Here is a 26,664-nt window from a genome sequence, read left to right as displayed (position 1 = left end):
CTATGACCTAACCATCCTGTCATATTTTATTACCATTTTTTTTAATTATAGTGAATAAACTGTATTAATGAAATCTTCAAGGTGTCTGAATAAATTTTGGTTTGACTGTATATATGTATATATATATATATATATATATATATATATATATATATATATATATATATATATATATATATATATATATATATATGTATGTATGTATATGTGTGTATATATATATATATATATATATATATACACAAAATTTTGAAAGGTGGTTTGCATTGTTTTAACCCAGGTTTATGAAGCCCTGATCTATATCATAGTCAACAGGGTGAAATGAGAATTCCAATTACAAACCCATCAGTTAACATTTTAAATTGATCAACTGAACTTTTCTTTTTAATCTCACACTAAAAGAACCATTTACTGTATGACTAGCCAACTGTGAGCCATTTCTGATCCTAGTGACAAATGAAACAATTTATTCCACATGAAGGATGAGCACTTTAACACTTGATCATGGTTATAGTATATTTATTGTCCAGTAAAGGGATATTTCACACACACATACAAGCAGAAACCTGGAGTTTCATCTCCCATACTCAAATAATCCAGTTTCAACAGACATGCACTGTTCAGAAACCCTTAACGTCACTCTACACACACAACTAATTGTCACCCAGGTCGAGAGTTCAGAGTCAGGTAAAACCAGTCAAACCTTTCAGTCTGAGACGTCACGTTATTGTATGCATGTTCATATTTCCAAATGGGCTACCCTTCAAACTCTATATCAGACTTACATTAAACTGTTACAGTATTTCTGTCCAAAAAGAAACTTGCTTTTTTAAAATAAAAGGCAAGTGGATTTCGAAAAAGAACAGAGTAATTTAGTTTAACCCATAATAGAAATCCCAGATAGAAGAAAGGAAATCACTAACTAGCTCTACCTTCATTCTCACCTATTCTGACTGAGCAAACAACTTATCTCATTTCATGTTCATGCACAATTTACTAGAAGTCTTCCTATTTACAAAAAGGCCTCGCTGTGGTCATGCTATGCAGTCAGAAAATACGCACTTTGGAGTAACAGGTCCAATATTTGCGGAAAGCTCTCAAGTGTGAACTATTTACAGAGGGAAAATCAAATCTTTGGATTTGCATGAAGTAATTTGCAGTTACGTTTTTGTATATTCAAGCACTTGACTGATTAAATAGCATTTCCTGTTCACAGTTAGTCCATTTATCAATCCATATTGGTTTTCTAAATTGCATTATAAGCATTTAACTATGTATACAATTACATTTTTTGGTCCATATTGCACATGCAAAGCAAAGAATAATGCAATTCAAAGCGAATCAAACCTCTGAACAGATCAATTACTCACACCAGATCCTTCATGTCCCGTATTTCATAAGATAAATATTCACCTCTTCTCTCTGTCAAGATTACAATGGCAGGAAAATGGTATTGCTACTTTGAGGATTGTCAGAGTGACACAGCAAAGCATCAAGTAAGACCACAGAAGAAGAGGAAATGTATGCAATACGTATTTACACTATATAACAGGTTAATTTTACAAAGAATTAAACAACAATATTAACCAGCTACATAAGCGAAACAAACGTTCAAACAAATGTGATGCATTTGGTTCTGAAAAACAAGTAAACAAAAACATTTATGGCTTGTATGGCATGGGATTCCTGCTAAATGATATACACAGAATGAAATCTTAAGGATCTTTCTCTGCAAACATTTAGTTTTCGTTAAACAGCCAGTGTTTTTGGTAGCAGTTGCTCACAGCAGCGGCACTGACAAATGAGCTCTACCGCCGAACACCATTCTCAAAGAATTCAGTCACGCCTGATGCTTGTTAGCTATTAAGATTTAACCATAAATTAATTGGTATCACCTGCACTTACATATAAATCAATAACATGGCTCAAAAGACACTTCATTATAATTAGGCAAGAAAATAAATAGCAAATCACCACAAAAATAAAAAAAATGGCTTTGTTTCTTAAACATGTTTTCCTTCTTTCAGTAATACATAAAAATGTAAACAGTATGAAATAAACAATTAGAAAACCCTGAACAAATATTAACTGAAAAATGAAGCAAAACAAGATCTGAGTGGTGTTCCTATGTAAGTGTGTGAGTGTGTGTATGTTTTAGACCATGTCAGTCTCTTTGTCTCCGAACTCTGAAGTGGATGACAAGGGCTTTTGTTGGACACCTATTTAGGCGGCAGAGGGTTGTCTGGGGTGGTTGGGGTCACGACTTCTTTGTAAAAGCTCTCAATTTGGTCTTTGTACATCTTCATGACCACGGGCCTCTTGAGCTTCATTGTGGGCCCTGAGAGAGGGAGAGAGTTTAAAACAGCTAAACAAACAGCCTATAGACCTTAATCAATATAATTACATCCAAAACCCTGAAATAACTCACAGGAGGTTCATTATAAGAAACTTACCCAGCTCTCCTCCAAGGATAGAGAAATCCTGATCCAACACGGTCCATTTCTGGATGCGCTGAGCGTTAGAGGTGGCTTTCTCATTGACGCGGGTGATGCCGTCTTGAATAGCCGCGTTTATGGCGCGGTCACGGCCACCGGCGATCTCGCTGACTCGAGTGGCGTTGCTGCCGAGTTTACGACACAATTCCACCGCCTCAGGAGTCAGTTCGTCTTCAGGGGCTCCCGTTTCGCCGTTTACCTGACACTGAGTGCAAGAGAGAAGAGTCATCAATGTTTTTCAAATGCCAAGTTAATTGTATATTAGATTAAATACATTTTTATTCAATCATTTCCCCATCGATATTTAGATAAAGCACCTTTGAAGTCTAAATTAGACGTTAGTGCGTGCACACACTCCAGGTGTTGTTCTTGGTTTCCAGGGGGATGCTAAGTTGTTCAGACAGCTTTTAATCATGTTGCTATGCGGCTGCAAAGGTGTTCTGAGTACTTTTAATCACGTTGCTATGCGGTTGCTGGGGTTTCTCGGATCTGTTCTCTAGATATGATGCGGTTTTCCCTTCAATGCAAGTATGTGGGATTTTTTTGCCCTTATTATTGTCCTCCAGGTGAAAATACTATTAAAACCACTATTCAGTAACACTTTTCAATTTACAAACCAATATGCATTGCCAATAGGGGGCGTAGTGATTCCAAGAGAAAGCATGGAACTTGTAATTACATTGGTTGTCCACTGGTTGGCAGCAGCTTTCAAGTTTATTGAAGCTGTTTGATAACATTTGAGCATTTATCACTTAAACATACTGATATGATCTGATTAGAGCGTAGTAAAAATGTACTCATGCGTTATCTCTCAGTAACCTTACACAACCCAACTTTGTGAAAGAGCATTTGAGTGAGATGTTCAGATTAGATTTACAGCATTCAATCTGTTAAGAACATGGTATCGGTCATATTACATAAGGAAGGCATTAAAAATGAATCAATAATCTTGAATAATCAAAGCATTAAACCTTTTCCTTTAGTTATTAACTATGTTTAACACTATTTCATAGACAATCGCAGCTGATCAGAATATTTTGGTGAATAAGTTAGCATAAAGCCACAAAAATCTAAACTAAATGTTTGACAAAATGTCACTCATCACAGTTGGTTAAGACAAAAGCTCCGATTTATGGAAAAGATAGCTTTTTTATTGTCGATTTATCACGTCTGGGGAAAGAGTGCAAGGTGGATAACCTTGACACACGGGTTTATAGTGGAATCATCTGCAAACACACACACACACACACACACACACACACACACACACACACACACACACACAATTATATGGTACCTTAATTGTGAGCAGCATGGAGAGGAACTTTCTCTTGTCTCCGATAAGCATGGCATTGCTGATGAGCGGAATGGCCTCTTTAACTGCGTCCTCAATGGGCACCGGGGGAATATTTTCACCTCCAGCTGTGATGATTAGTTCTAGAATAAAAACAGAAACTTAATTACATGCACAACACGAAATCCTATTGAAATGTGTGGCCACTTTATATTTAAACATCTCATGAAATGAAATTGCACAGCTGTTTTAGTTCCAGTGAGTAAGGGTTGTGTTCACACTTGGCAGGTTTACTCTGGTGCGATTGTTAGAGCGGTTCTTTTGGATAAGTGTGAACGCTGCCATCTGAATCCTCACGCACACCGAAACGAGCAAACCGAGACCCACCTTTCCATTTTCAAATGAACTCTGGTAAATGTATCATTTTCTTTTTTGGTCTGGAGCAAAAGAACCAAGAGTTCACAAGTGTGAACACACCCTAAGTTCCACTTCCAAATGAACTCTGGTGCGGTTTGAAGAGGAATCTGTTTTCGATCAACCATCAGGCTCATTACCTTTAATGCGGCCAGTGATGAACAGGAAGTCATTTTGGTCGTGTTTGCCGAGGTCTCCCGAGTGCAACCAGCCATCTGCATCCAGAGCCTCTTCGGTTTTATCGGGCATGTTCAGGTATCCCATGAACACGTGACGACCCCAAAAACAAATCTCTCCATTCCCATCAGCATCGGGGCTGAAGATCTTTGTCTGACAGCCTGGAATCACTTTTCCACAGCTGAGAAAGAAATGGAAATGAGAAATATTCTAAAACTTAAAGCTGAAGATGACTTACTTCGGCTGAAAAAAAAAAAAAAGAAAAAAAAAAAAAAGGAAGGTGTCAGTACCTGGTGAGTCTGAAGGCGTCAGGCAGTGAGATGGTGTGCGGTCCAGAGCTCTCGCTCATGCCGTAGAGTTCAAAGAGAGGAATGTCCAGACTGAGGAAAAACTCCAGCGTGTCTTTGGTAATGGGAGCCGCTCCGGTGTAGCACCTTGTACAGCGATCCAGCCCCAGTGCTTTCCGAACCTTCCGGAACACCAGACGCTTTGCCAACCGATAGTTCAGTGGCTTTCTGGACAGGTTGCCGTTACTAAAGACACAAGACAGTTCCGCTGTTAATACAGAGCCTAACTGTTTCACTGTATAAAATGTCACAGAGTGATGTGTCAATCTTCGTAACTAAACTGGTTAAAGATGCCATTTTTGTACCATTTTTTTTCTGCTTGTAAACTTACTTGGGGTCCACTTCTATTACTTTTTTTTTCTCGCTGTAAATTACTGATATTTAAAAAAAAAAAAAAAAGTCATGTGTGATTGTATGTTTCTACCTTCTTTGTGTGTGTGTGTGTTTGGGTGTGTGTGTACATACAGCTCCATTTTGTTGAGGTTGGTCTGCAGGCCCACGTCTTTGGCCCAAGACGCCACCTTCCGGCGCACGGTGGACGATTTGGCTCCTATTGACTTCATCTTTTCCTGCATCTTCTCCCACACTCGTGGGACACCCATGAACGCAGTAGGGCGAATCTCACGTAGGGTGTTAGCCAGAGAACCCTGGGACATGCAGTGACTTCTATTATTACACATGCAATCATGGTTTGCCAAAGGGTTCATGTTCATGTGTGCATGCAAATATCAGCTGACACACCCATGGTTATGTCAGGTGACATGAGCATGTATGTCATCACAGTTTCTGGCCCTGTGACCCTATTATAAAACAGTACTGCGGCGCTACATTGAGACACAGTGAGGCACTACAGATATCACATGCTCAGCTTCTAGAGATCACAGGGGAAATATATCATGCATCTGTTTTAATAAAATATCAGCAGATCTGCATACAGCCTTGTCTTGTTTTCTGGAAAGGGTTGAAAATTAAACACTTCTGAACATCACAAATGCCTTTGTGTGTGTGAGAGCTGCATGACTAAGACTTTATGAATTTTGTTTCATCAAAAGGATCAGTGAAAAAGCTCTTTAAAAGGATTACACAGTTGGTTTAAACGAACAAGATTGTCTTTGGAAAGATCTTCGCTTACGTACACAAAACAGTGGGATTAGGGGAGGAAAACAGGAAGTGCCTTCACAAACATGTACACTACCTTTCAAAAGTTTGAGGTATTTAAGATTTTTTAAATGTTTTTGAAAACCTCTTATGCTCACCAAGGGTGCATTTACTTAATCAAAAATACATTAAAAAGTAATATTGTGAAATATTAATTTAAAAGAATTGTTTTCTACTTTAATATAATTTAAAATGTAATATCTTCAGTGTCACATGATCCTTCAGAATCATTCTAATATGCTGATTTGGTGCTCAAGAAACATTTCTTCTTATAATTATTTATGTTGAAAACAGTTCTGCAGCTTAATATTTTTTTTCAGAATTCATTGATGAATAGAAACAGCATTTATTTGAAATAAAAAGCTTTTGTAATGTTATTAATATCTTTACTGTCACTTTGATCAAATGAATGCATCCTTGCTGAATAAAAAAAAAAAAAAACCTTCAAAAAACAGGAAGCTTTTTAGCACTAATGTGGCAAATGAAGAGCAAAGGATGTGTAATTTGTACACTAACCTTTAGAGCATCAGGCTGTGCAAAGTACGTGACTCCTCCTGCTTTTATGGGAAGCCAGATGTCAATCATCTGTGCAGCAATATGACTGAGTGGCAGGTAGCTCACGACCACTTCCTGTAACTTATCTGCATCTGTAAGACTCACATCTCGGCCTGTTGCAAATGCTGTCCATGTCAGCTACAGAAAGACAAAGAGAATATTCAGTATTAACGACTGGTAGTACTCCATAGAGACTCATGGTACTCCATATCACAAGTATCCATCAGTTTGTTTTGGGTTTAACTCACGTTGTCGTGACTAAGCATGACTCCCTTCGGCTGGCCCGTGGTTCCGGATGTGTAGATCAGTGTGCAGCACTGATTGGGTTTCTGGGAGCTGATGATTTCATCGAGCTGAGTGTCAGGCTCGTCGCGGCCCAGCTCCATGAACTCAGCCCACTATGTGTAACAGATATTTACATAGCAAATGTCAAATTTCAATTAGTAATGGAGGGGGATTAAAAAAGAAAGCTTATGCTCCAAGAACTGAACTGAAAATATTTGACTAATCAAATGTACCGTGTAGAGATTGGGCTTTTTCTCTTTCAGCTCGTCTTTGTACTGGATAATGGCTTTTAGGTGCGGTAATTTGTCCTGGACCTGAAACGAAGCACACAAGCACACACAGCATAAGAGATCATTAGGAAAAAGCCATCAGCAGATGGAGGCCTAATTTTTAATGTGTTTAAGCAGCAGGACAGAGTGTGATGTATGATTAAACTAGAGATCCTGATCAGTCTCAGGATCTGAGAACTGGCACCAGAAATAACCAGCTAAATGATTAATATTTTTTGCTGGCTTTATCGATATATATACACATTACTCATGCAATCATATCATCTTGAAGGCAGAGTCATTAACATTTATGAAATAATTTTCAATACTGCAATGTGAAAAAATAATATATAATTTAATTGGTAAAAATGTTTGTATTTTATCATAATTGTGAGACTTTGAATATTTAGGAATAGCACACTACCTTTTAAAAGTTTTTGGGTCAGTACATTTTTTTTTTATAAAAGAAATTCAGGTAGATGTGTTAAACTGATTGAATTATGGGTTTTAACTGTATCTTTGATGAAATAAATGCAGCCTTGTTAAGCATAAGACTTTAAAAAAATCTGAACAACCCTATCCTTTTGAACAGTAGTGTAGTTAAAAGGTTTGATCTGTGTTAATTAAAAAAATGTTCTAGAGGGGTTAATTTGGAAATGGGCCCTGTAATCTCATTACCTGTAAGATCTTCTGCAGCTGTTTGTGGTTTTCCACCACAAGGATGTTGGCCTGGCAGTTCTCCGCCACATACTGGCACGCCTCAGGGGAGTTAGTGGTGTAGATACCCACAGCAAACCCCCTGCCAATGACATACAGAATCCCTCAATAAACATCCTGAATTCTGTTATTGCTGTAACCAAATGACAAGCAGTTCAGGAACAGAAAAACACCTTCAAACATTAACAACATTCATCTCTTCTGACTCCACCTATATGTTTACCAACCCAGACCAGGTTTAAGCGATGATGTTTAAGTGCAGGTTGTGCCTTTAACCATCTGTCTTCACTAATGTCATAAAGTCAGCTGGGCAGTTTATGGCACTACAGAGCCACTATTTGACTGTGATGAAATAATTAAAGCTTTGTTTGGGACAAACACTGGCCGTGTGCTGATGATGAGTTATTGAGAATGACCTGTATGACCCTGGAGTTAGCATGACAGCAGTATGCGTATATGATTATGGTTGATTTGAAGACTCATAGGACAAAGTGTAAAACATCCTCACAATAAACACTTACCCAGCTAAAATAGCCCCGATGTCAGCAATAAACCACTCGGCTGAGTTGAACCCGAGGATACCTACACCGTGGTAGCGCTCCAGACCGAGCTGTGAATGTATAAACACAGTAAGCACATGTACAGTAACACATTTCAAAGCAAAATCACAGCTTAATGTATTGTTTGCATATAAAAACGAAGAAGCCCGTCTTATGATTTGTTTGAGTCATCGCTCACAAGAATTCCCAGAAGTCCCACATGGCAATTTTTTTTTTTTTTGTAGTTAAATAAATGTTTAGTTAAATACTGCCGTTTATCTCTATGTTTAAGATCTCCACTAGTTCAGTAACTCCAAAATGTCATCCAACTCTTAAACAAAGTTCTTGCAACAAGACATTAGATAAACAATGTGTGAACCAGTTTAACAGAATCATTAAGAAGATACAGTTTAAAATAATGATTTTTTCATAAGATCTATTTATATGGTTGAGCATCATATATAAAATATAAAAAGTCGCACCAGCCAAAGTATTGCACGCATGTTGTGAAATCTAACACCTCTTGCGTGAAGTCTTTTTGTGTTTATGCTGCCTAGCGTACACACAATACAATTCGAATCGCTCCCACAGGGTTTGAGTTGGACAAATTACACCTGTTTTGAGTTTTACAATAAACAAAACCATGGAAATCTGTCCACATTGGCCGCTATGCATGACATCCTGTTCCCCATAGGTAGAACGTGACCAGTTGAGAGCTGAACCTCATCCCAAGACAAGGGCATGGAAAAACTGAAGACGATAAACAAAAGCCCCCTGCTGCAGAGAGAATCTATTCTCAGGTACTGCAGCCAATTGTCCTCAAGCTGCACAACAACTAAAATCCAACTCTTACTGGGTTGGGCAGAATTCAAGAACATGTTGAGGTCATATTACACCCCAAAAGCAAAAGACAAACATACAAAATTATATATTTTGAATAAAGGAAGTAAAGCCCATTTTAGAACACTCATCCTAATCCTTATTATTTTAATGGGAAAATAAATAAATATTTAAATAATATAAATATTCTTTCCATTACGATAATGAGAATTTAAGTATATACATTTATAATGATAGTAATTGTTGTACTGCCTTAAATTTGTGCTGAATTGTATTGAACTTGCACTGTATTATGTACAATTACAGAAATGAGAATAAAAATATTAACTGCCCTGACACATTATGGCAATTGACCCTTCGCAAAGACCCGCCCCCCTTAGTTACTGTTGCTTTGTCCGACAAGCCGTGGCGCTGTAACGCCACATGCAGTGAAAAATACATCGCGGAGCAAAGAGGATACTGACAACACGTCGACAGACAAGACAGAGCAGGTTACTTATGATATTAAACAAAGTCCCAGCTTTCAAACTGTGTAGTTTTTTTAAGAAATTCAAACAATAAAAACCGTTTTGTGGCTCTTTAATATGTCGTGACCATGGTCGTAACAGATTTCTGTAATGCCTCAGCTCAAGAGGCTCGTTAACCGATCATCTCTTCCTACTAGTCCATTTATAGCGTCAATTAAACACGAATGAACATGAGAATGAATGTTGTTTCAAACGCGGAAAGACGTCAATATACACAATTTTTCAAGTTTAACTCCACCGAGGTTAATCTTCTAACTACTGGCGGCTTTGTCAGACAAAATGGCGGATGCTGCGTTCTGATTGGTTAGATCGCTTGTCAATCAAACTCCCGGCAAAGGGTCAATTAGAACGAAAGCATGAAAATGGGCTTGATTCTCATTAAAAATTGTAAAAATGGGCTTCATTTTCTTTATTCAAAAATATTTCTAATTTTTGCCTTGAAATTGTAGTGAAACAGGATTATGTCATTTCCCAGATGCCTTATCATACAGCACACTAATTGCAGGCATTTTCTCCCTGAGGTAACCCGAGTACAATTGCTTTACTCAAGGACACAACAACGATTGCCTGAGGACTGTCTGTGATCAGTTACACCAGTTTATATGCGTTTATGTTTTTAAGTGTTTGTTATCAGGCACCTCTTACATAAAAATATTCCTCTTATCAGGGACATTTCAGATAACAGTGTAATGCTGAATGGTCATGATCACAACAACAACAGCAAGAAGATAATGAAAATGACTAAAGTTACTGAATTGCTAAGCAATAAACAGTCATGGGTTGAATCTGTTATGCTACCTAGGTGCTAGACTCAAACAATGGCAATCTCAGGGCTCCTTCACACCTTTGGTATCTTGACCAAGTTTATTACAATTAGGGCTGAAAGAATTTTGGGCTAGCTGACAGTCTGTCACTTTGTTTTGTGTGACATATTGAACACGGATGTGATTTCTGCTGGTTTACATGTCAGTCTTGCAGACTACGAGATTTTGGTAATATGGTGAAAAAACCTTAAAAGGGTTAATTCACCCAAAAATGAAAATTCTCTCAATAATTAGTCACCCTCATGTCATTCCACACCTGTAAGACCTTCGTTCATCTTCGGAACACAAATTAAGATATTTTTGATAAAATCCGATGGCTCAGTGAGGCCTCCATTGACAGCAAGATAATTAACAGAAAGCTACTAAAAGTCATATTTAAAAGACATGTTTAAAATAGTTCATGTGACTACAGTGGTTCAACCTTCATGTTATGAAGCGACGAGAATACTTTTTGTGCGGCAAAACAAAATAACGACTTTATTCAACAATATCTAGTGATAGGCGATTTCAAAACACTTGCTTCATGAAGCTTAGATCGAAGCCTTACGAATCTTTTGCTTCGAATCAGTGGTTCGGAGCGTGTATCAAACTGCCAAAGTCACGAGAACCATTGAAATTTCGAAACATTTTGAAACACTTATGATGTAACAACGCCTCGTTTACTGAAATCACTTGACTTTGGCAGTTTGATACACTCTCCGAACCATTGATTCAAAGCAAAAGATTCATAAGGCTTCAAAGCTTCATGAAGCAGTGTTTCGAAATCGCCCATCACTGGATTTTGTAGAATAAAGTCGTTATTTTTTTTTTTGCCGCACAAAAAGTATTCTTGTCGCTTAATAATATTAAGGTTGAACCACTGTAGTCACATGAACTGTTTTAAATACATCTTTAGTAGCTTTCTGGGCATTTGAAAGTGTTAATTATCTTGCTGTCAATGGAGGCCTCACTGAGCCATCGGATTTTATCAAAAAAATCTTAATTTGTGTTCTGAAGATGAACGACGGTTGAGGGTGAGTAATTAATGACAGAATTTTCAGTTTTGGGTGAACTAACCCTTTAACATAAAAAATATAAATTTTTCTGAGGCATATGAATATATTGCTAAAAAAACAAATCCAGTGAAAAATTATATGCCCAGCTTTGCAAAGCCTCAGTGGGTCACAAATAAAGATATTTACACTCTTAAACTCTCAACAGTTTTATCCGAGTTAACGGCCCTCACCTTGAGAAAGCTCTTGGCAGCAGTGCGGCAAGACTTGTAGTACTCGCTGTAGGTCATGGATTTCCACTGCTCTCCCTCTTTCCAGCCCAGAGCGGCGTAGCTGCCGAAACGCTGGACGGTAGAGGAGAACAACTGGTTCACAGTCATGGCGGGTTCAGCCTCAGGGCCGGACTCACCCATTCTGAGCTTCACCTCCCCATCCCTGCACGTGGTCCAGAACTCTGTGCCCTTAGCGGGCAAGGATAGGGAGTCGGGACGAGGGGTGGCACCTACAAAGAGAACAACCATTTATTGTCACTGATCATTATTTGATGATCATTAAAATTATACATTTGTAACCAGACAACCCATATAAAATAGTTTTGCAGCAGTAACATGGTATCAAGTGGTACTTTGACATATATCATGATAATACCACAGTGCTTTTTGGTATTTTTATGTTAGTGAATTTTGTTCTAGTCTATGCTGCTCACAGTTTTTAAGTTGTGTGTTTCTGAAATCTAGAGTGTCTGTGTGGTCTTTCTGAAGAATTTCTGCTACAGCGTCTGTTTTAAATCAAATTGCTCAGTGACATCCTATCAGGACATTTACTCACACACTCTTTCACCACAGCATGGGAAACCCATCCATCACTAGTAACTCATACACACACCAGCATACAGTTTTTGATGAGGTTTCAGTAGCAGAGCACACAGAATCATTTACAGCTTTAAACCAGAAAACAAACTGCTGGTGTCATATCAGTATGCAGACTCTTCCAAGGAGTGACCAGCCCCGTTTTCATGATAACAGGACAACTGTTTTGTGAACATCAATTTAAAGCTGCAGTGTGTCATTTTATTACTCCTGACCAGAATTGCAATCTGTTTGTTTCACCATTGGCAAGGGTTTGGGGCAGGACTACTCATTTTTTTCCGAACAGTGACAGATGGGGGAAGTGTTTGGGAAACCTATTTGGAAACAATTACTGTTTTTGCTGCTAATCACACAGAAGTTACACACTGCAAGAAATCATTTGCAAGACAGCTGAAAATAATATCAACAGGAATTTATCTTGACTGATTTTGCAGCTGTGCATGAAAGGAAAAGAAAGAGAGCCCACACATTTTACAACGTCCTGTGCAGCGTCAATCTGATAAACCCATAACACACAACTATATGCTGACCATACATTCTGCAAAACCGTTCAAAATGAAAAACAAAGCCACTACAACAGCTTGATCTGTAAATCCAGGGTCATGTGACATGACCTCATTCAAAGCTCTGTTATCTTATGTAAACAAGACAGACAACAGCAGAGCGATGAAACTTCTGGAAGTTCACACGTGGGTCATTTTCAAATGGCTCTGCAACTATTACCCTTTATAAACAAAGTCATATGGGACTGTGTAACTGCATTAAAAGCCCATAAAAAAAGCAGTGTCATCCTGATGCATGTCTAAAAAAAAAAAAAAAAAGGGGAAGTTAGTTTGCATAGGGACAGCAGCTTCCTTTTCAAACACTTCCTCTCAGTGCATGAGCACTCAATGGTGCTAGTAATCTCAAGTTCATCTTTTCAAAATGAAGTTACGTAAGAGTTTTCATAATGAAAACATTAAGGAACATTGAGGTGTGAGTTGTGGGTTAGTGCTCCGGCCAGCTTTCCATCGCTCTTTATCTGTGGAATGCAGAACTGAATGCACACATGGCGGATTTGAGGCCTCAAAAATATGTATATGGCATGGGTTCAAAATGGCGGTTATGGTCACACATGCCTGTATCAGCAAGTATGTTTGTTTGTAAGACAGTGAGAACACGTTCTAGACTTTTCACCCAAGTGTTTGTGAGTTTAAAGTGCTTTGCGAGTGTTTGTAAAACAGCAAGAGTGTGTAATCTCACCTGATTCTGTGTGCAAACTCTGTTCAGCTTTGGTCTTAGATTGCTCTTCTCTGGCACATGCAGATTCCTCCTCTGATGACTCACTGTGAGGAAATCAAGACATTGAATAATGAGTTTTCCAGACAAGCAGCATTCTCTAGCTAAAATAGTCTTGTTTCTCTCTCAGACACCCATGAGTTTCACTTTACATTACTTACATTGTTCTGTGAGCTTCAGAGTAAATGTGTTAATGTCTTTAGTCAAAGTGCAAAACTTGCTGTCTTTTACACACATAATGGTCGATTAATTGTCAAGCAGTGAATCACATGACAGGGTTGTTCGTCCATGTGAAAACCAATGTCAATGCTGTCAATATAGTATTGTTAAAAAATTTGGGGTCAGCATATTTTTTAAAGAAATAAACTCTTTTATTCAGCAAGAATGCATTAATTTGATTGAAAGTGACAGTTAAGAATAATGTTATAAAAATATTTCTATTTAAAAAAAATATATATTGTTTTTAAATACTTTTGAATAATGAAATTTTTTTTTATCAGTTTCCACAAACATATCAAGCAGCACAAATGTTGTTTTCAAGATTGATAATAGATGTTTTTTGTTGTTGTTGCACCAAATCTGCATATTTAAATTATTTCTGAAGGATCATGTGACATTGAAGACTAGAGTAATGATGATGAAAATTCAGCTTTGCCATCACAGGAATAAATTACATTTTAAAAATATTAAAATAGAAAATAGTTATTTTAAATTGTGATAATATTTCAAAATATTACTGTTTTTATTGTATTTTTTATTGGATCAAATAAACGCAGCCTTGGAGAGTATAAAAAACTTCTTCAAAAAATCTCACTGACTCCAATCTTTTGAACGGTAGTGTTGAAGAGTCTACTTTGACTTTTATTCAAAATCTTATTTGGTTCCTACTGTATTGTATCTAAAGAACATAAAAAGTGTATACATTCATTATGATTATGATATGTGATTCATTATGATGAAATGAATCTTTATTTTATGGACCTGGCATGGCAGACAGCCAATACAACCAGTTTTTTTATATAATGACACTCCCACACGTCTTCATGTTTACAAACAAACCTATCGTGACTAATTCGTCAAAACAGTACGTATAAATAACCCATGGGAATTTAGTTGCAGACATGACCTAGTATACATGCATGTTAAGTTTATGTAAACATAACACAGAAGAAATGAAAAGGAACTGACTTGGCTGTAGATTCGGCGATGACATCTTCCAGGGAGGCGAGACTGTCTGCTGTTCCACAGGACTGGAGGAGGCTTGAATCCCCTGGATGGTCCATCACTAAGGCTGTGGACATGGCCGTAGGTTCACACGCAGTCACTAATGTGAATAGACGCAGTGTTAAAAGTAGCACTCAAACGATTTTTTTCATTGTCTAATGTAAATATATAGAGAGCAGGATGGCCTATAGGAAATACATGCAATTTAATGACATATTTAATGCATGAGACAAGATTTAACCCCAGCTGCAAAGCATGCTGGGTCACCAGCAGTGGCACAATACTTTCAGTCTCTAGAGTCTTTAAAAGTGCCGTAGAACGGGTTTTCAAAAGATGTAATATAAGTCTAAGGTGTCCTCTTCAGCTCAAAATACCCCATAGATTTTTTTTATTCATTTTTTTTAACTGCCTATTTTGGGGCATCATTAAATATGCGCCGATTCAGGCTGCGGCCCCTTTAAATTCTTGCGCTCCCCGCCCCCGAGCTCGTGACTGCCTTAAACAGCATAAACAAAGTTCACACAGCTAATGTAACCCTCAAAATGGATCTTTACAAAGTGTTCGTCATGCAGCATGTCTAATTGCGTAAGTATGGTATTTATTTGGATGTTTACATTTGATTCTGAATGAGTTTCAGGCTATGCTCCATGGCTAACAGGCTAAAGCTAACATTACACACTGTTGGAGAGATTTATAAAGAATGAAGTTGTGTTTATGAATTATACAGACTGCAAGTGTTTAATAATGAAAATAACGACGGCTTATAACAATGGTAACTTTAACCACATTTACCAGTACATTAGCAAGATGTTAACGAAACATTTACAAATAGCACTAAAAATATCATGTAATCATGGATCATGTCAGTTATTATCACTCCATCTGCCATTTTTCGCTGTTGTTCTTGCTTGCTTACCTAGTCTGATGATTCAGCTGTGCACAGATCCAGACGTTAATACTGCCTGCCCTTGTGTAATGCCTTGAACATGAGCTGGCATATGCAAATATTGGGGGCGTACACATTAATGATCCCGTCTGTTACGTAACAGTCGGTGTTATGTTGAGATTCCCCTGTTCTTTGGAGGTCTTTTAAATAAATGAGATTTACATAAGAAGGAGGAAACAATGGTGTTTGAGACTCACTGTATGTCATTTCCATGTACTGAACTCTTGTTATTTAACTATGCCAAGGTAAATTCAATTTTCCATTCTACGGCACCTTTAAGAAACCATCATACAGACTGGTAAATTGGACAAAAAGTTGAGTCAAAGCTTAAATTTAAAGGAAAGCACCTGAAGTGCGCATGAGACAGTCACATGGCCAAACCAAACACAAAAATTATCTAAACTCTAAATCACCATACAGTTTTTTTGTTCCCTTTAATCAAAGAAGATCATTCACTATTATAGCAAACTTTGGGAACAAGTTGTCCAAAATCAGATTAATCTCCCTTAACCTCATATACAACCGTTTATAATAACTCTGAATAAATAGTCTATTGAAAACCATAAAAAGGTCAATTGCTAAGGCAGTTATTCCACAAATTTTTGCTAATATGGCTCTTGCGGACTGCACAGGGTGGACAGCACAGAAAGGGTATCATTTCCAAGAAAAGGAAACACATCACTACGTCCAGAGAAATATTGCTGCCCACCCTTATATTATCTTCTGCCTTTTCCATTCCAAAGCCTGACCGCTGCACCTTTCGAGCGCCATGTTGTTTTTACACGCCGCTGCCATGAAAACACATGCCAGTGACGCTCCTGCCCTTCAGTAATGATGATGAGAACAATCAGAAGTGGTCAGCGGATAGAAAAACAGGCTTTCAGATGTACCAAACAAAAAGTGAAAGAGAGTCTGAAATAAACCCAGGGAGTGAAAAACAAACCAGGTGCTTGTTCTTCATGACCTTTTGCTCAGAGGTTTTGGTTTTAGCCTTCAGGTATTAGATGATGAAAACATTAGGATTATGAGCAACACTTACACAAAAAGTACTGTGGTAGTACTATGGTACAGTATCAGAAATCAACACCATGCTACTTTGAAATATACAAATTTATGAACCACAGGGTTTTATCATTAACTTAAACTAGCCTATGTAAAAAAAAAAAAAAGTAATTTCTCTTCTTGCCATATTAAACTACTTAATAATAAATACATGCCATATATATATATATATATATATATATATATATATATATATATATATATATATATATATATATATATATATATCAGTCAAACCAAAAATTATTCAGACATTTTTGATATATTTTTACTAGTGGGTGCAGGGCTCTATAGTTCATTTATTCAAGTGAGGATTAGGTAAAATTTATAAAATTATTCAGACACTTTGACCTGACCAAGTTTTGCTTAAGTGTTGTCTGACATAATTAAGAACATTTTTTTCTGTCACAGTTTAACTCTGAGATCTTGTCATATTTTATTAACATTTTTTAAACTACAGTGAACTGAGACAATGACTTATATTTTCAATCAATGCTGGATGATTTCTGTGTATTCTGTCAAAATGAACTGGCCAATTAAACTGCAAAGGCGGCGTCTCAACAACATATACAACAATTTGTGTTTTGTATGTGTGATGTACAGGAAAAGGTCAATATAAAAATCACCAAGATAATTAATAAGAGACAAAGCTAAAACTACACTGAAACTAAATAAAAAGAATACACCACTAAAGAGCTAAAGATTTTAATTTACCATTGTATTTACATGGCACTCCATGTTTTTTCAAAGAATACCACTATATTTACATACAAAAAAGACATTGTTCGTGGGCAAAATTGCTCATTTGTCTTTTCCTTAGTTAGTAGAATGATTTAGCCTCCTTCCTTCCCCCTTTTCCAATCCATTCACCTTGGTAACTTTCCTTCAGCAGAGCCACCCTCATCTGCCCTCAGCGGGTGCCATGGCGTGAGCTCCTCACAGACACACACCAGCCACACAACTCACTCCCAGCATGCACTCAATGATGCAGATGCAAATCCTCGTCTTGGCTGACGTCAGCTCGCCTGATAACATCCTCATAAACAGACTCCCTTGTCTGGAAACTCAATGCATGGTAGTAAAATATGAATTTGGATTGGTTTGTTTGAGATTTATGGAACCATGCGAGTTTGCATCTCATTGCTGGTTTGACTGATGTTCCCTTGTGTGTCTTGCAGCTGGTGGGTGAGGACGAAACCAATCAGCATCTCAGAACATTCACAAGATTCCCAAACTACATTATGAACTCGTTTTGCCTTTCAAACTCAAGCAACCTTTAAAAACCTGAATTTCAAATGCTTGAATACTGTCAGCCATTAGATTATCTAGAAATACACGTCGTCATTCTGCACATTCCAGTTTATTCTCACTCTTCATCCCTTTATCTCATCTTAATCAGCCATCTGCTGTCATGTGATCAGTCTAAAGCTGTGAACTGGTGGTCATGGCCATTTTCACTCAGCAGCAATATACTGTATTCATAGCGCTACTGGCCTTCAAATGTGACAGCAAAACCCCCCCAGAAAGAGTCAGGTGAAAGAAGAATGATGTTTCCATCCTAATGACTCATTTATCAGCTGATGTTCAGTTGGATGAAATTTCATCCTTCACTACCAAAATGTCTATATATAACAATCAAAAAGACCAGCAAGATCTTCTTTGGTCCTCAGGTGGTTTCCAGTAGTCCTATATTTTCCGCTCTGGCACTGCCAAGGGACTTTCCATCAACAGTCTTGGTAAATTCGCATCAGAAAGGGATCTACACTAATGCAACCATTTTCAACTGTGAAAAATAAATAATAAAATATTTCTTGATTTCTGAAGGATCATGTGACACTGAAGACTGGCGTAATGGCTACTGAAAATTCAGCTTTGCCATCACAGGAATAAATAATATTTTAAAATATATTAAAATAGAAGACTTATTTTAAAATGTAATAATATTTATTCTAAAATCATAAACACCTCACATATCGACAAGCTCATTTTCAAATTTTCCTGAATTTTTCCTCACTTTTTCAGACACAACAGCTATCAATATGAGGAGTGTGTGACCGGCGTCTGCTCTGCAGAATGATTGGAGAACATGAACGGAGCATAGATGTCCCAAAACCCTGTGTGTACACAAGGGCTTGCAAATCATGTCAGCCACACCTTTAACAACACCGACATCCTGTAATTTACTACCGATGCTTCTGCCGTGCTGCCCGAGCCTGCGTTAACACAGGACTCAACAGGAGGACGGGAAAGGAGGGGTTTCCACACAGCTGATGCTGGCAGCAACTGTCGGCTACGCTCAGCCCCCACCCGAAAATTACCATCTGTATACCGGCACAGAGAGCTGGGATCCTGCTCAGAATAATAGGAGGATGCAGATGATACTTAAAGTTTCCAATGCCCATGTTCTCATTTACATGAGAAGTGTGATAAATACCGAAACTGTATCTTTCATATGCAAAAATCATCTCACGCGACATGAACGGGGCCACGCCTCTAATTTCATATCATAATTCACATCCATTTTGGATCTAAACACATCAAACACCAAAAATCATTCACACATCACACACACAGATCTGTTGCTTTAGAAACTAACTCCCAGTGTTTAGGTTTGCCATTCATCTTTACCAACTTCAAGTGCTATAAAACCATCATTTAACATATTAAAAACAAAAATGGAAACTTACAGTGCATCTTTACAGGTTGGAAAATGCTGCTCTGTCTTTGGCTTTTCCGTATCAGAAGCTGAAATGCCTTTTTTCTTCTGTTTCCTTATCGTCTGACTCCAAAATGATGGCCGCTTCCTCACACCCTACAACTGTGCATGTAGCACATTCATTTTCAAACAGAGCTTTCCCCTCCTCCGTAACCACACCCTCAACGACACCATCACCCCCTACAGTATTCTCACCCCCCCTTCCTCAAAAAACACTCCTCGTGTTCTGACTGGCTGAAATCTCTCACACCACAAGACTCATCCCCCATATATGGGCATACCAGCCCAGTGAAGGCCAGGAGGGGGAGGAGCTATAAACACATGCGCCACTCTCACTCTCATACATACAAACCAATGCAGAATCTATGAGGTTACTACAGCAACTTTGAGTATGATACATCAGCTCACAAAAGCCAGCACAGCTGCACTGACATCAGTCTATAGACATGTAACCCACAAACACACATCTGTCCCGTTTACACACTGCCATAATAATGCCGATATTGTGCTGCTGTGCATCTGCATACGTGGATCTGCAAGACTACTTGAGCTTTCTGCTCCAATTTACCGCCTTTGTCGCATGAGCCCACACAAGCGCAGCTGACCTGCTAAAGTTCATCTAACCAAAGAAACCAAAACCTAAATACTGAACGACTTGCAAGCAAGAGTATGCTAAAATGAGCTGCTCTTATACGTGACATATAAAAAAAGCACTACACAAATGTGTACATGCTGTGCAAGTCTAGTAGGAGTCAAAAAAGGAACAGAATTAGGTTAGAATAAACTTGCAGCTGCCTTTGACAATTTTAGTAGGCAACAATCACAAATGACTTTGAATACCTCAAAAGGTATGTGACTGAAAGCTCGTTCCTGTATTTCTGGTTCATTTAATGAGTTGTAGGATGCCATTTCTGTGAAGGAAGTAATGAACGTGAGGTTCTGCCATTGACATAATCTGGGAACTTTTTGTAGTGGGGAAATGTTGGTTTAATTTCAGAGATGTTTGGCTTTAATTTAATTACATTTACAAATCAAGTATGCATTAAATTGATCAAAAGTGACAGTTAAGACTTTTACATCATTTTATTTTAAACAAATGCTGTTCTTTTGAACTTAATAATTTTTATGAAAACTGTGATACAGCTCTTTACAACATTGATAATAATGTTTCTTGAGCACCAAATCAGCATATTAGAATGATTTCTGAAGGATCATGTGACACTCAAGACTGGAGTAATGATGCTGAAAATTCGGCTTTGCCAACACAGGAATAAACTACATTTTAAAATATATTATAATAGGAAGCAGTTATTTCACACTGTAAAAATATTTAAAGATTAGCTCATTTTCAAATGAAAATTACCCTAAGCTTTACACACCCTTAAAGGTGCCCTCGAATGAAAAATTGAATTTATCTTGGCATTGTTAAATAACAAGAGTTCAGTACATGGAAATGACATACAGTGAGTCTCAAACTCCATTGTTTCCTCCTTTTTATATAAATCTCATTTGTTTAAAAGACCTCCGAAGAACAGGCGAATCTCAACATAACACCGACTGTTACGTAACAGTCGGGGTGTACGCCCCAGTATTTGCATATGCCAGCCCACGTTTCCAACATTATGAAAGGCATTAGACAAAGGCAGCCAGTATTAACGTCTGGATCTGTGCACAACCAAATCATCAGACTAGGTAAGCAAGCAAGAACAATAGTGAAAAATGGCAGATGGAGCAATAATAACTGACATGATCCATGATAACATGATATTTTTAGTGATATTTGTAAACTGTCTTTCTAAATGTTTCGTTAGCATGTTGCTAATGTACTGTTAAATGTGGTTAAAGTTACCATCGGTTATTACTGTATTCACGGAGACAAGAGAGCCGTCGCTATTTTCATTTTTTAACACTTGCAGTCTGTATAATGCATAAACACAACTTCATTCTTTATAAATCTCTCCAACAGAGTAGCATTAGCCGTTAGCCACGGAGCACTATCAAACTCATTCAAAATCAGAAGTAAACAATATAACAGTATACAATACTCACATAATCGGACGCATGCATGCCGCATGCATGACGAACACTTTGTAAAGATCCATTTTGAGGGTTATATTAGCCGTGTAAACTTTAAGGCACTGTTCAAGGCAAGCGCGAGCTCTGTGGGCGTGGACCACGGGATTTAAAGGGGCCGCAGCATAAAATCGGCGCGTTTATAATGATGCCCCAAAATAGGCAGTTAAAAAAAATTTATAAAAAAAAATCTATGGGGTATTTTGATCTGAAACTTCACAGACACATTCAGGGGACACCTTAGACTTATATTACATCTTTTAAAAACATAATCTAGGGCACCTTTAAGCCATCCTAGGTGTTTATGACTTTCTTCTTTCTTCTTCTTATATTTTAATAAATATCCTGACGCATCCGAGTTTTATAATGACAGCAAGATCAATGAGTATGAGCTGAAGAAAGTGCACATCCATCCATCATAAACATACTCCATACAGCTCCTGGGGGTTAATAAAGGCCTTCTGAAGCAAAGCAAAGCATTTGTGTAAAAAAATATCCATATTTAAGTTATGAAGTAAAATATCTAGCTTCCGCCAGACTGCCTTCTGTATTCCAGTTACGAAGAAAGTGTACATCAGCGTCGCGTCAGTTACCCTTTTTCCGTAAGATGAATAGGGAAGGCGTAGGATGTAGCGTAAGCTTTTTGAACTGTGAGAGGTTTACACTTTCTTCGTACACTGAATACAGAAGGCGGAAAGTAGTGAGGGTGAGGTAGTACGGAAGGGTGAGTAAAGCTTGGGCTGTTTTTCATTTGAAAGTGAACTAATCCTTTAACAATATTACTCTTTTACTGTATTTTTGATCAAATAAATGCACCTTTGGTGAGCATAAGAGACTTCTTTCAAACACTTTTGAATTGTATAGTACCTCACTGTGAAAAGATATCAAATATATGTGAAGAGCAGCCTTCTGACCCCAAAGGTTAGTGTAAGTTTAGCACATACATGTCGAAACTACACGTATATCACCAGTTCTATCTTAACTACTGACTGGGGAAGCAACATTTTTCTTTAGAAAATGTCTCAGAGATTTATGGTCATGAATGTAATTTGTCAGTAAAAGAAAATGACAGAACGATACGCACAAAACTAGGCCTGCTTGTTTTGTCCTTCTGAAAAAAGCAAACTTTTGATAATGTCAAGTATAGTGGGGTCCTTTAACACAGTGACTGCTACAGCTTTGGTAAACCAGACCCTAGTTCAGGACACAGTTCACTAATATAGATGAGTCCTGGACACTGCTAAAAGCATATCTAAATCTCGAATTTTTTCAAATGCTACATTTACAGCAAATACTAGGTGCCTCTCTATGCGACCAGCTTTGAAATGACACCATCAGACCAAAGTGCAATAAATAAATAAATAAAGAAAGAAAAATCAACCAACAGTCTAAGTAGTAATCCAAAAGTGCACGCTACAGTGGTTCGGCCACATATGCCAAATTAACGAACAGCCAAGTACTGTGAAATGGAAAGTCCAATAATGGAACCCCAAGAAAACCAGGGCAAAACAGATCGAAGCTAACCTCAAAAACCAAAGGCTTAGCCTTCCTGATTCCTCACATGTAACGTGAAAACATCTGACTAGAAACTCTTAAATTTGTGTATCACAATTAAAAGGATAGTTAACACACAAAAAAAGAAAATTCAGTCATCATTTACTCATCCTCAAGTTGTTCCAAACCTGTATGAATTTCTTTGTTCTGCTGAACACAAAAGAAGATATTTTGATTTCACAACAGTTTTTTTCCCCAATAGAGTCAGTGGGCCACATCAACTGTTTGGTTACCAACCTTCTTCATCCTCACAATATCTTTCTTTGTGTTCAGCATACAGGTTTGGAACAAATTGAGGGTGAGTAAATGATGACAGAATTTACATTTTTGGGTTAACTATCCCTTTTATTACACATTCAACACACATATTGGTTGATGTAATACAACGGTTTCTTTAAGCCTGAATTTTGTGTCAGTATTCCATCACACACTTCCAGGTTCACTAAGAGGAACAGGAAATTTCTCCATCAGCACACACAGGAAAAGCACAGTTTCCTATGAAACAGGAAAGCACACATTGACATCAATGTCCCTCCATGCAAATCCAGGCACAAGACATTGTCAAATATACTAGAATGGATATTTCTTTCACCAAGATTACCAAGCAATCCGTTTAATAAAGATTATTTACAATTCGTCATTAAATCTGAACCAGCTGTCACTGTTTGAATGTGTTATTTACACATTAACCAAAGTAGTGCTTTCAGACGCTGATAACACTACAGACCATATGGTTTATTATCCAGTGTTTACCAATTTAGAACACATGACAATATTTCAGTTGACTCAGTACCAACCTCAATGTCTGAAAATATGAATCATATAGAATATTTGGGCATTAGTAGTGTTTTTTTTTGTTAACAAAACAGTGTTTTTTTTATTTACCAAATCTTTTAAATGAATAAATCATTCTACTTAACTTCCATAAACCTATATTTTTCAGCTGTAAAAGTCAATTGGTTGAATCTATTAAACAATTACACCAGAATGAGGTGCTTTAAACCTGAACAAGACATCTCATTCATAAAGGATCTTCTGACTGACTTTGGACCTGTCCCAATACCCACATTCTTGGTCTTAGCACTTAAACACTTGTCCACTTACATGATGTATTTTCTGTATTTGGCCAAAGTGTTAAAATTTCTGTGAATACTGCAAGCGTGTGCAGAACTTAAACCTGATGGGACTTTTTACAGAGCTTTAAAATAAACTTCTAAATGTTGGTTCAGTACTCCCTACATAACAGAATTCATGGTTGTGATGCATCAAATTAAGTAATAAAAAATAGTTGCAAATGTCTTACAAAATACATTCTCATCTCTGCACCAATAACAGGGTTTCTGCAGGTTTTAAGAATGTAATTGTAAGACCTTTTAAAGAAAATTTAAGGAATAAATTGAAGGGAACACAATATGTGAACACAATATGAACACAAAATGTAAACGTCTAGGGAGAAACACAATGAGTTGTATTAGCAACACTTCAGAATTTGAAAATACTTTCAACAGATATCCATTACTTTTTAATTCATTTTACAAAGAAGTAGCCTGAATCGCTCTGCGAATATGGAAATAACATTTACGGTACCTTTTGATCACACTGCAAAAATTTGATGTTCTTCCTCAGTGTTTTTGTCTTCCAGTTTGTTTTCCAGTGCAAATGTGTAAAGATTCTTAAATCAAGGTACATTTACTTGAGATGCAAAATGACAAAATGTGAAGTACTGTTTTGTGTGAAATTGATCAAAATGAAAGTTTATTTTTAAAACAAGAACAAATATCTGCTAATGGGCTCAGAAAAAAAAAAAACCCTTCCCTATGAATTAAGTTTTCATAGCTCATCATTGTTAGATATTTGTTCTTGTTCAGTTTTTCAAGACTTCATTTTACATTTGCATCTTAAGTAAATGTATCTTGATTTAAAGATGTTTAGATATTTATGTTGGAAAACAGGACAAAAATACTGAGGAAGATAATTTGTTTGCAATGCATGCAACATTTAATGCCTTGAATTTATGAATTTAAGATGTTCTCCTCTGATTTAAAACCTTTTTAAGGCCTTATTTTGTGTAAGTGCAAATTAAATTAGTTTTTGAAGCCATTTTTAAGACCTGCAGAAACTAATAAAATGTACAACAGTTTACATTAATAGTAAATTATATGTAATATCTAATTTAACTTGCACTGCTGGAAAGTATTCCTTGAAATCTTGCAATATGCGAGTTGCTGAACATGATGAATTATGGGATATGCTTGGCCTCAAATGTGTTATTAGAGATAGTGTGGATTTAATGTGCATTAAAGACACTGAGCTTTTGCCATTTTTTCGACCTGGGACAGTCTTGCACACTTACTACTCTTCATATGCACATGCTCTCAAGTGTGGGTATTGGGACAGGCCCTTTGTCACTGAGAACAATCAAAATCCCCAAAACTACTTTGCATTGAACCAAATGAGTCAAACCTTCAAACGTCAAGGAAACTACCTGAAGTTCAATTGGTGCGCTCACGTGGCCTGTCACTCTGAATGCAGTGGTTCATTTCAATCTTAACAACCACATACTAATTCACGATATTATTATTTGACTTAAAACCTTGTTAAGTGAGAATTAACATGTCAACATTTCTCAAGAAGCTTTTCTTACGACGCAAACATGTCCACCGAGTGTAAATAACTGATGATTATGATGATGATGATGATGATGATGCTCCTCTCCACCATAGCCAGACCATCGACCAGCCAATGACGGCGTGGCTCTGGAATACCATGCGATCACGTGACCGCTGACCAAATATACGATCTTCATCGCTGCTTCCGTGGCAGAGAAGCATCTGGCGTGAGGAAGGTTACTTGCGGTCATTGACATTACTCATCAGTGCAGAGTGTGCGCGCACTACAGTGAACAAGTCTCTCGGGGATGCTGCTTTTAGGGTTAACGTTACCAGGCAAAAGCTGCACTTGTGACTCAGTCACCTTGTCGTGTTTTTAAAAAGGCGCCATGAGCTGCATGGTAAAAGTTTATTTTTTTCTGTTTCATATCTTTATGGTGCAGAAGCTTGCTACGAAACAAACTGAATCAAGTGGAAATTATTTTATCGGTATTTTAAAATATTTTAAAGATTTAATTTTGACTTTAAATTAAATGGCATGCATACGGCAGACAAGCACACGTTCGCACGTTTTTTTACACTTAAGTTGCCTGAGCAACAGGAATGTCTTGTTTAGCTAATTAGGCTAATGTAAACACAGCTAACTTGTGGATAGATCTCACAGATTTAATTTCATCACTCAAATAACATTCACAGATATATTCTTATAGAGATGTGTAATGTTGTACTCACCGTTTGTTTATTATATCAGTACGCCCAAGTGTTGAAGTTGTCTCTGCAAGTTTTATATAAATTTCAGATTCAAAGATAGATTTCAGTTGTAAATCGTGAGGAAGATAATACACGATGATGTGTCTATTTCTGTGTGTGTGAGACTGTCATAGAAACTCAAGTGGAGAG

General features: G+C 37.4%; 1 protein-coding gene across 2 annotated transcripts; it reads right to left on the bottom strand.

Moving 5' to 3' along the window:
- Positions 1-502: 502 nt before the first annotated feature.
- Positions 503-26,664, bottom strand: acsbg2 (acyl-CoA synthetase bubblegum family member 2). 2 transcript variants are annotated; one of them, XM_048208868.1, is made up of 15 exons: positions 26,497-26,664; positions 14,769-14,904; positions 13,545-13,627; positions 11,667-11,935; positions 8,233-8,321; positions 7,673-7,793; positions 6,959-7,039; positions 6,689-6,838; positions 6,402-6,578; positions 5,193-5,374; positions 4,671-4,913; positions 4,344-4,561; positions 3,793-3,932; positions 2,454-2,700; positions 503-2,338 (listed from the first exon to the last, which is right to left on the bottom strand). In XM_048208868.1, the coding sequence occupies exons 2-15, from the start codon at positions 14,879-14,881 to the stop codon at positions 2,220-2,222; spliced, it is 2,232 nt and encodes a 743-aa protein (XP_048064825.1). In that variant the 5' UTR covers positions 14,882-14,904; positions 26,497-26,664; the 3' UTR covers positions 503-2,219. The 2 variants fall into 2 exon arrangements, with proteins under 2 accessions (XP_048064825.1, XP_048064824.1); XM_048208867.1 differs by lacking the exon at positions 26,497-26,664 and adding an exon at positions 19,500-19,675.

Source organism: Megalobrama amblycephala, linkage group LG12 (assembly GCF_018812025.1).
Source record: "Megalobrama amblycephala isolate DHTTF-2021 linkage group LG12, ASM1881202v1, whole genome shotgun sequence".
In the NCBI taxonomy this organism is placed as follows: domain Eukaryota; kingdom Metazoa; phylum Chordata; class Actinopteri; order Cypriniformes; family Xenocyprididae; genus Megalobrama; species Megalobrama amblycephala.
The sequence above is the reverse complement of the archived record's forward strand: the minus strand, read 5'-3'. Positions and strand labels throughout refer to the sequence as shown.

Bases quoted from the DNA above. Each gene is read 5' to 3' on its own strand.
- acsbg2 (XM_048208867.1), bottom strand. The intron at 5,375-6,401 runs GTTAGTGTACAA...TGCATGTCCCAG, and splicing joins CACAGCCTGATGCTCTAAAG to GGTTCTCTGGCTAACACCCT. The intron at 3,933-4,343 runs GTAATGAGCCTG...TTTTTATTCTAG, and splicing joins CATCACTGGCCGCATTAAAG to AACTAATCATCACAGCTGGA.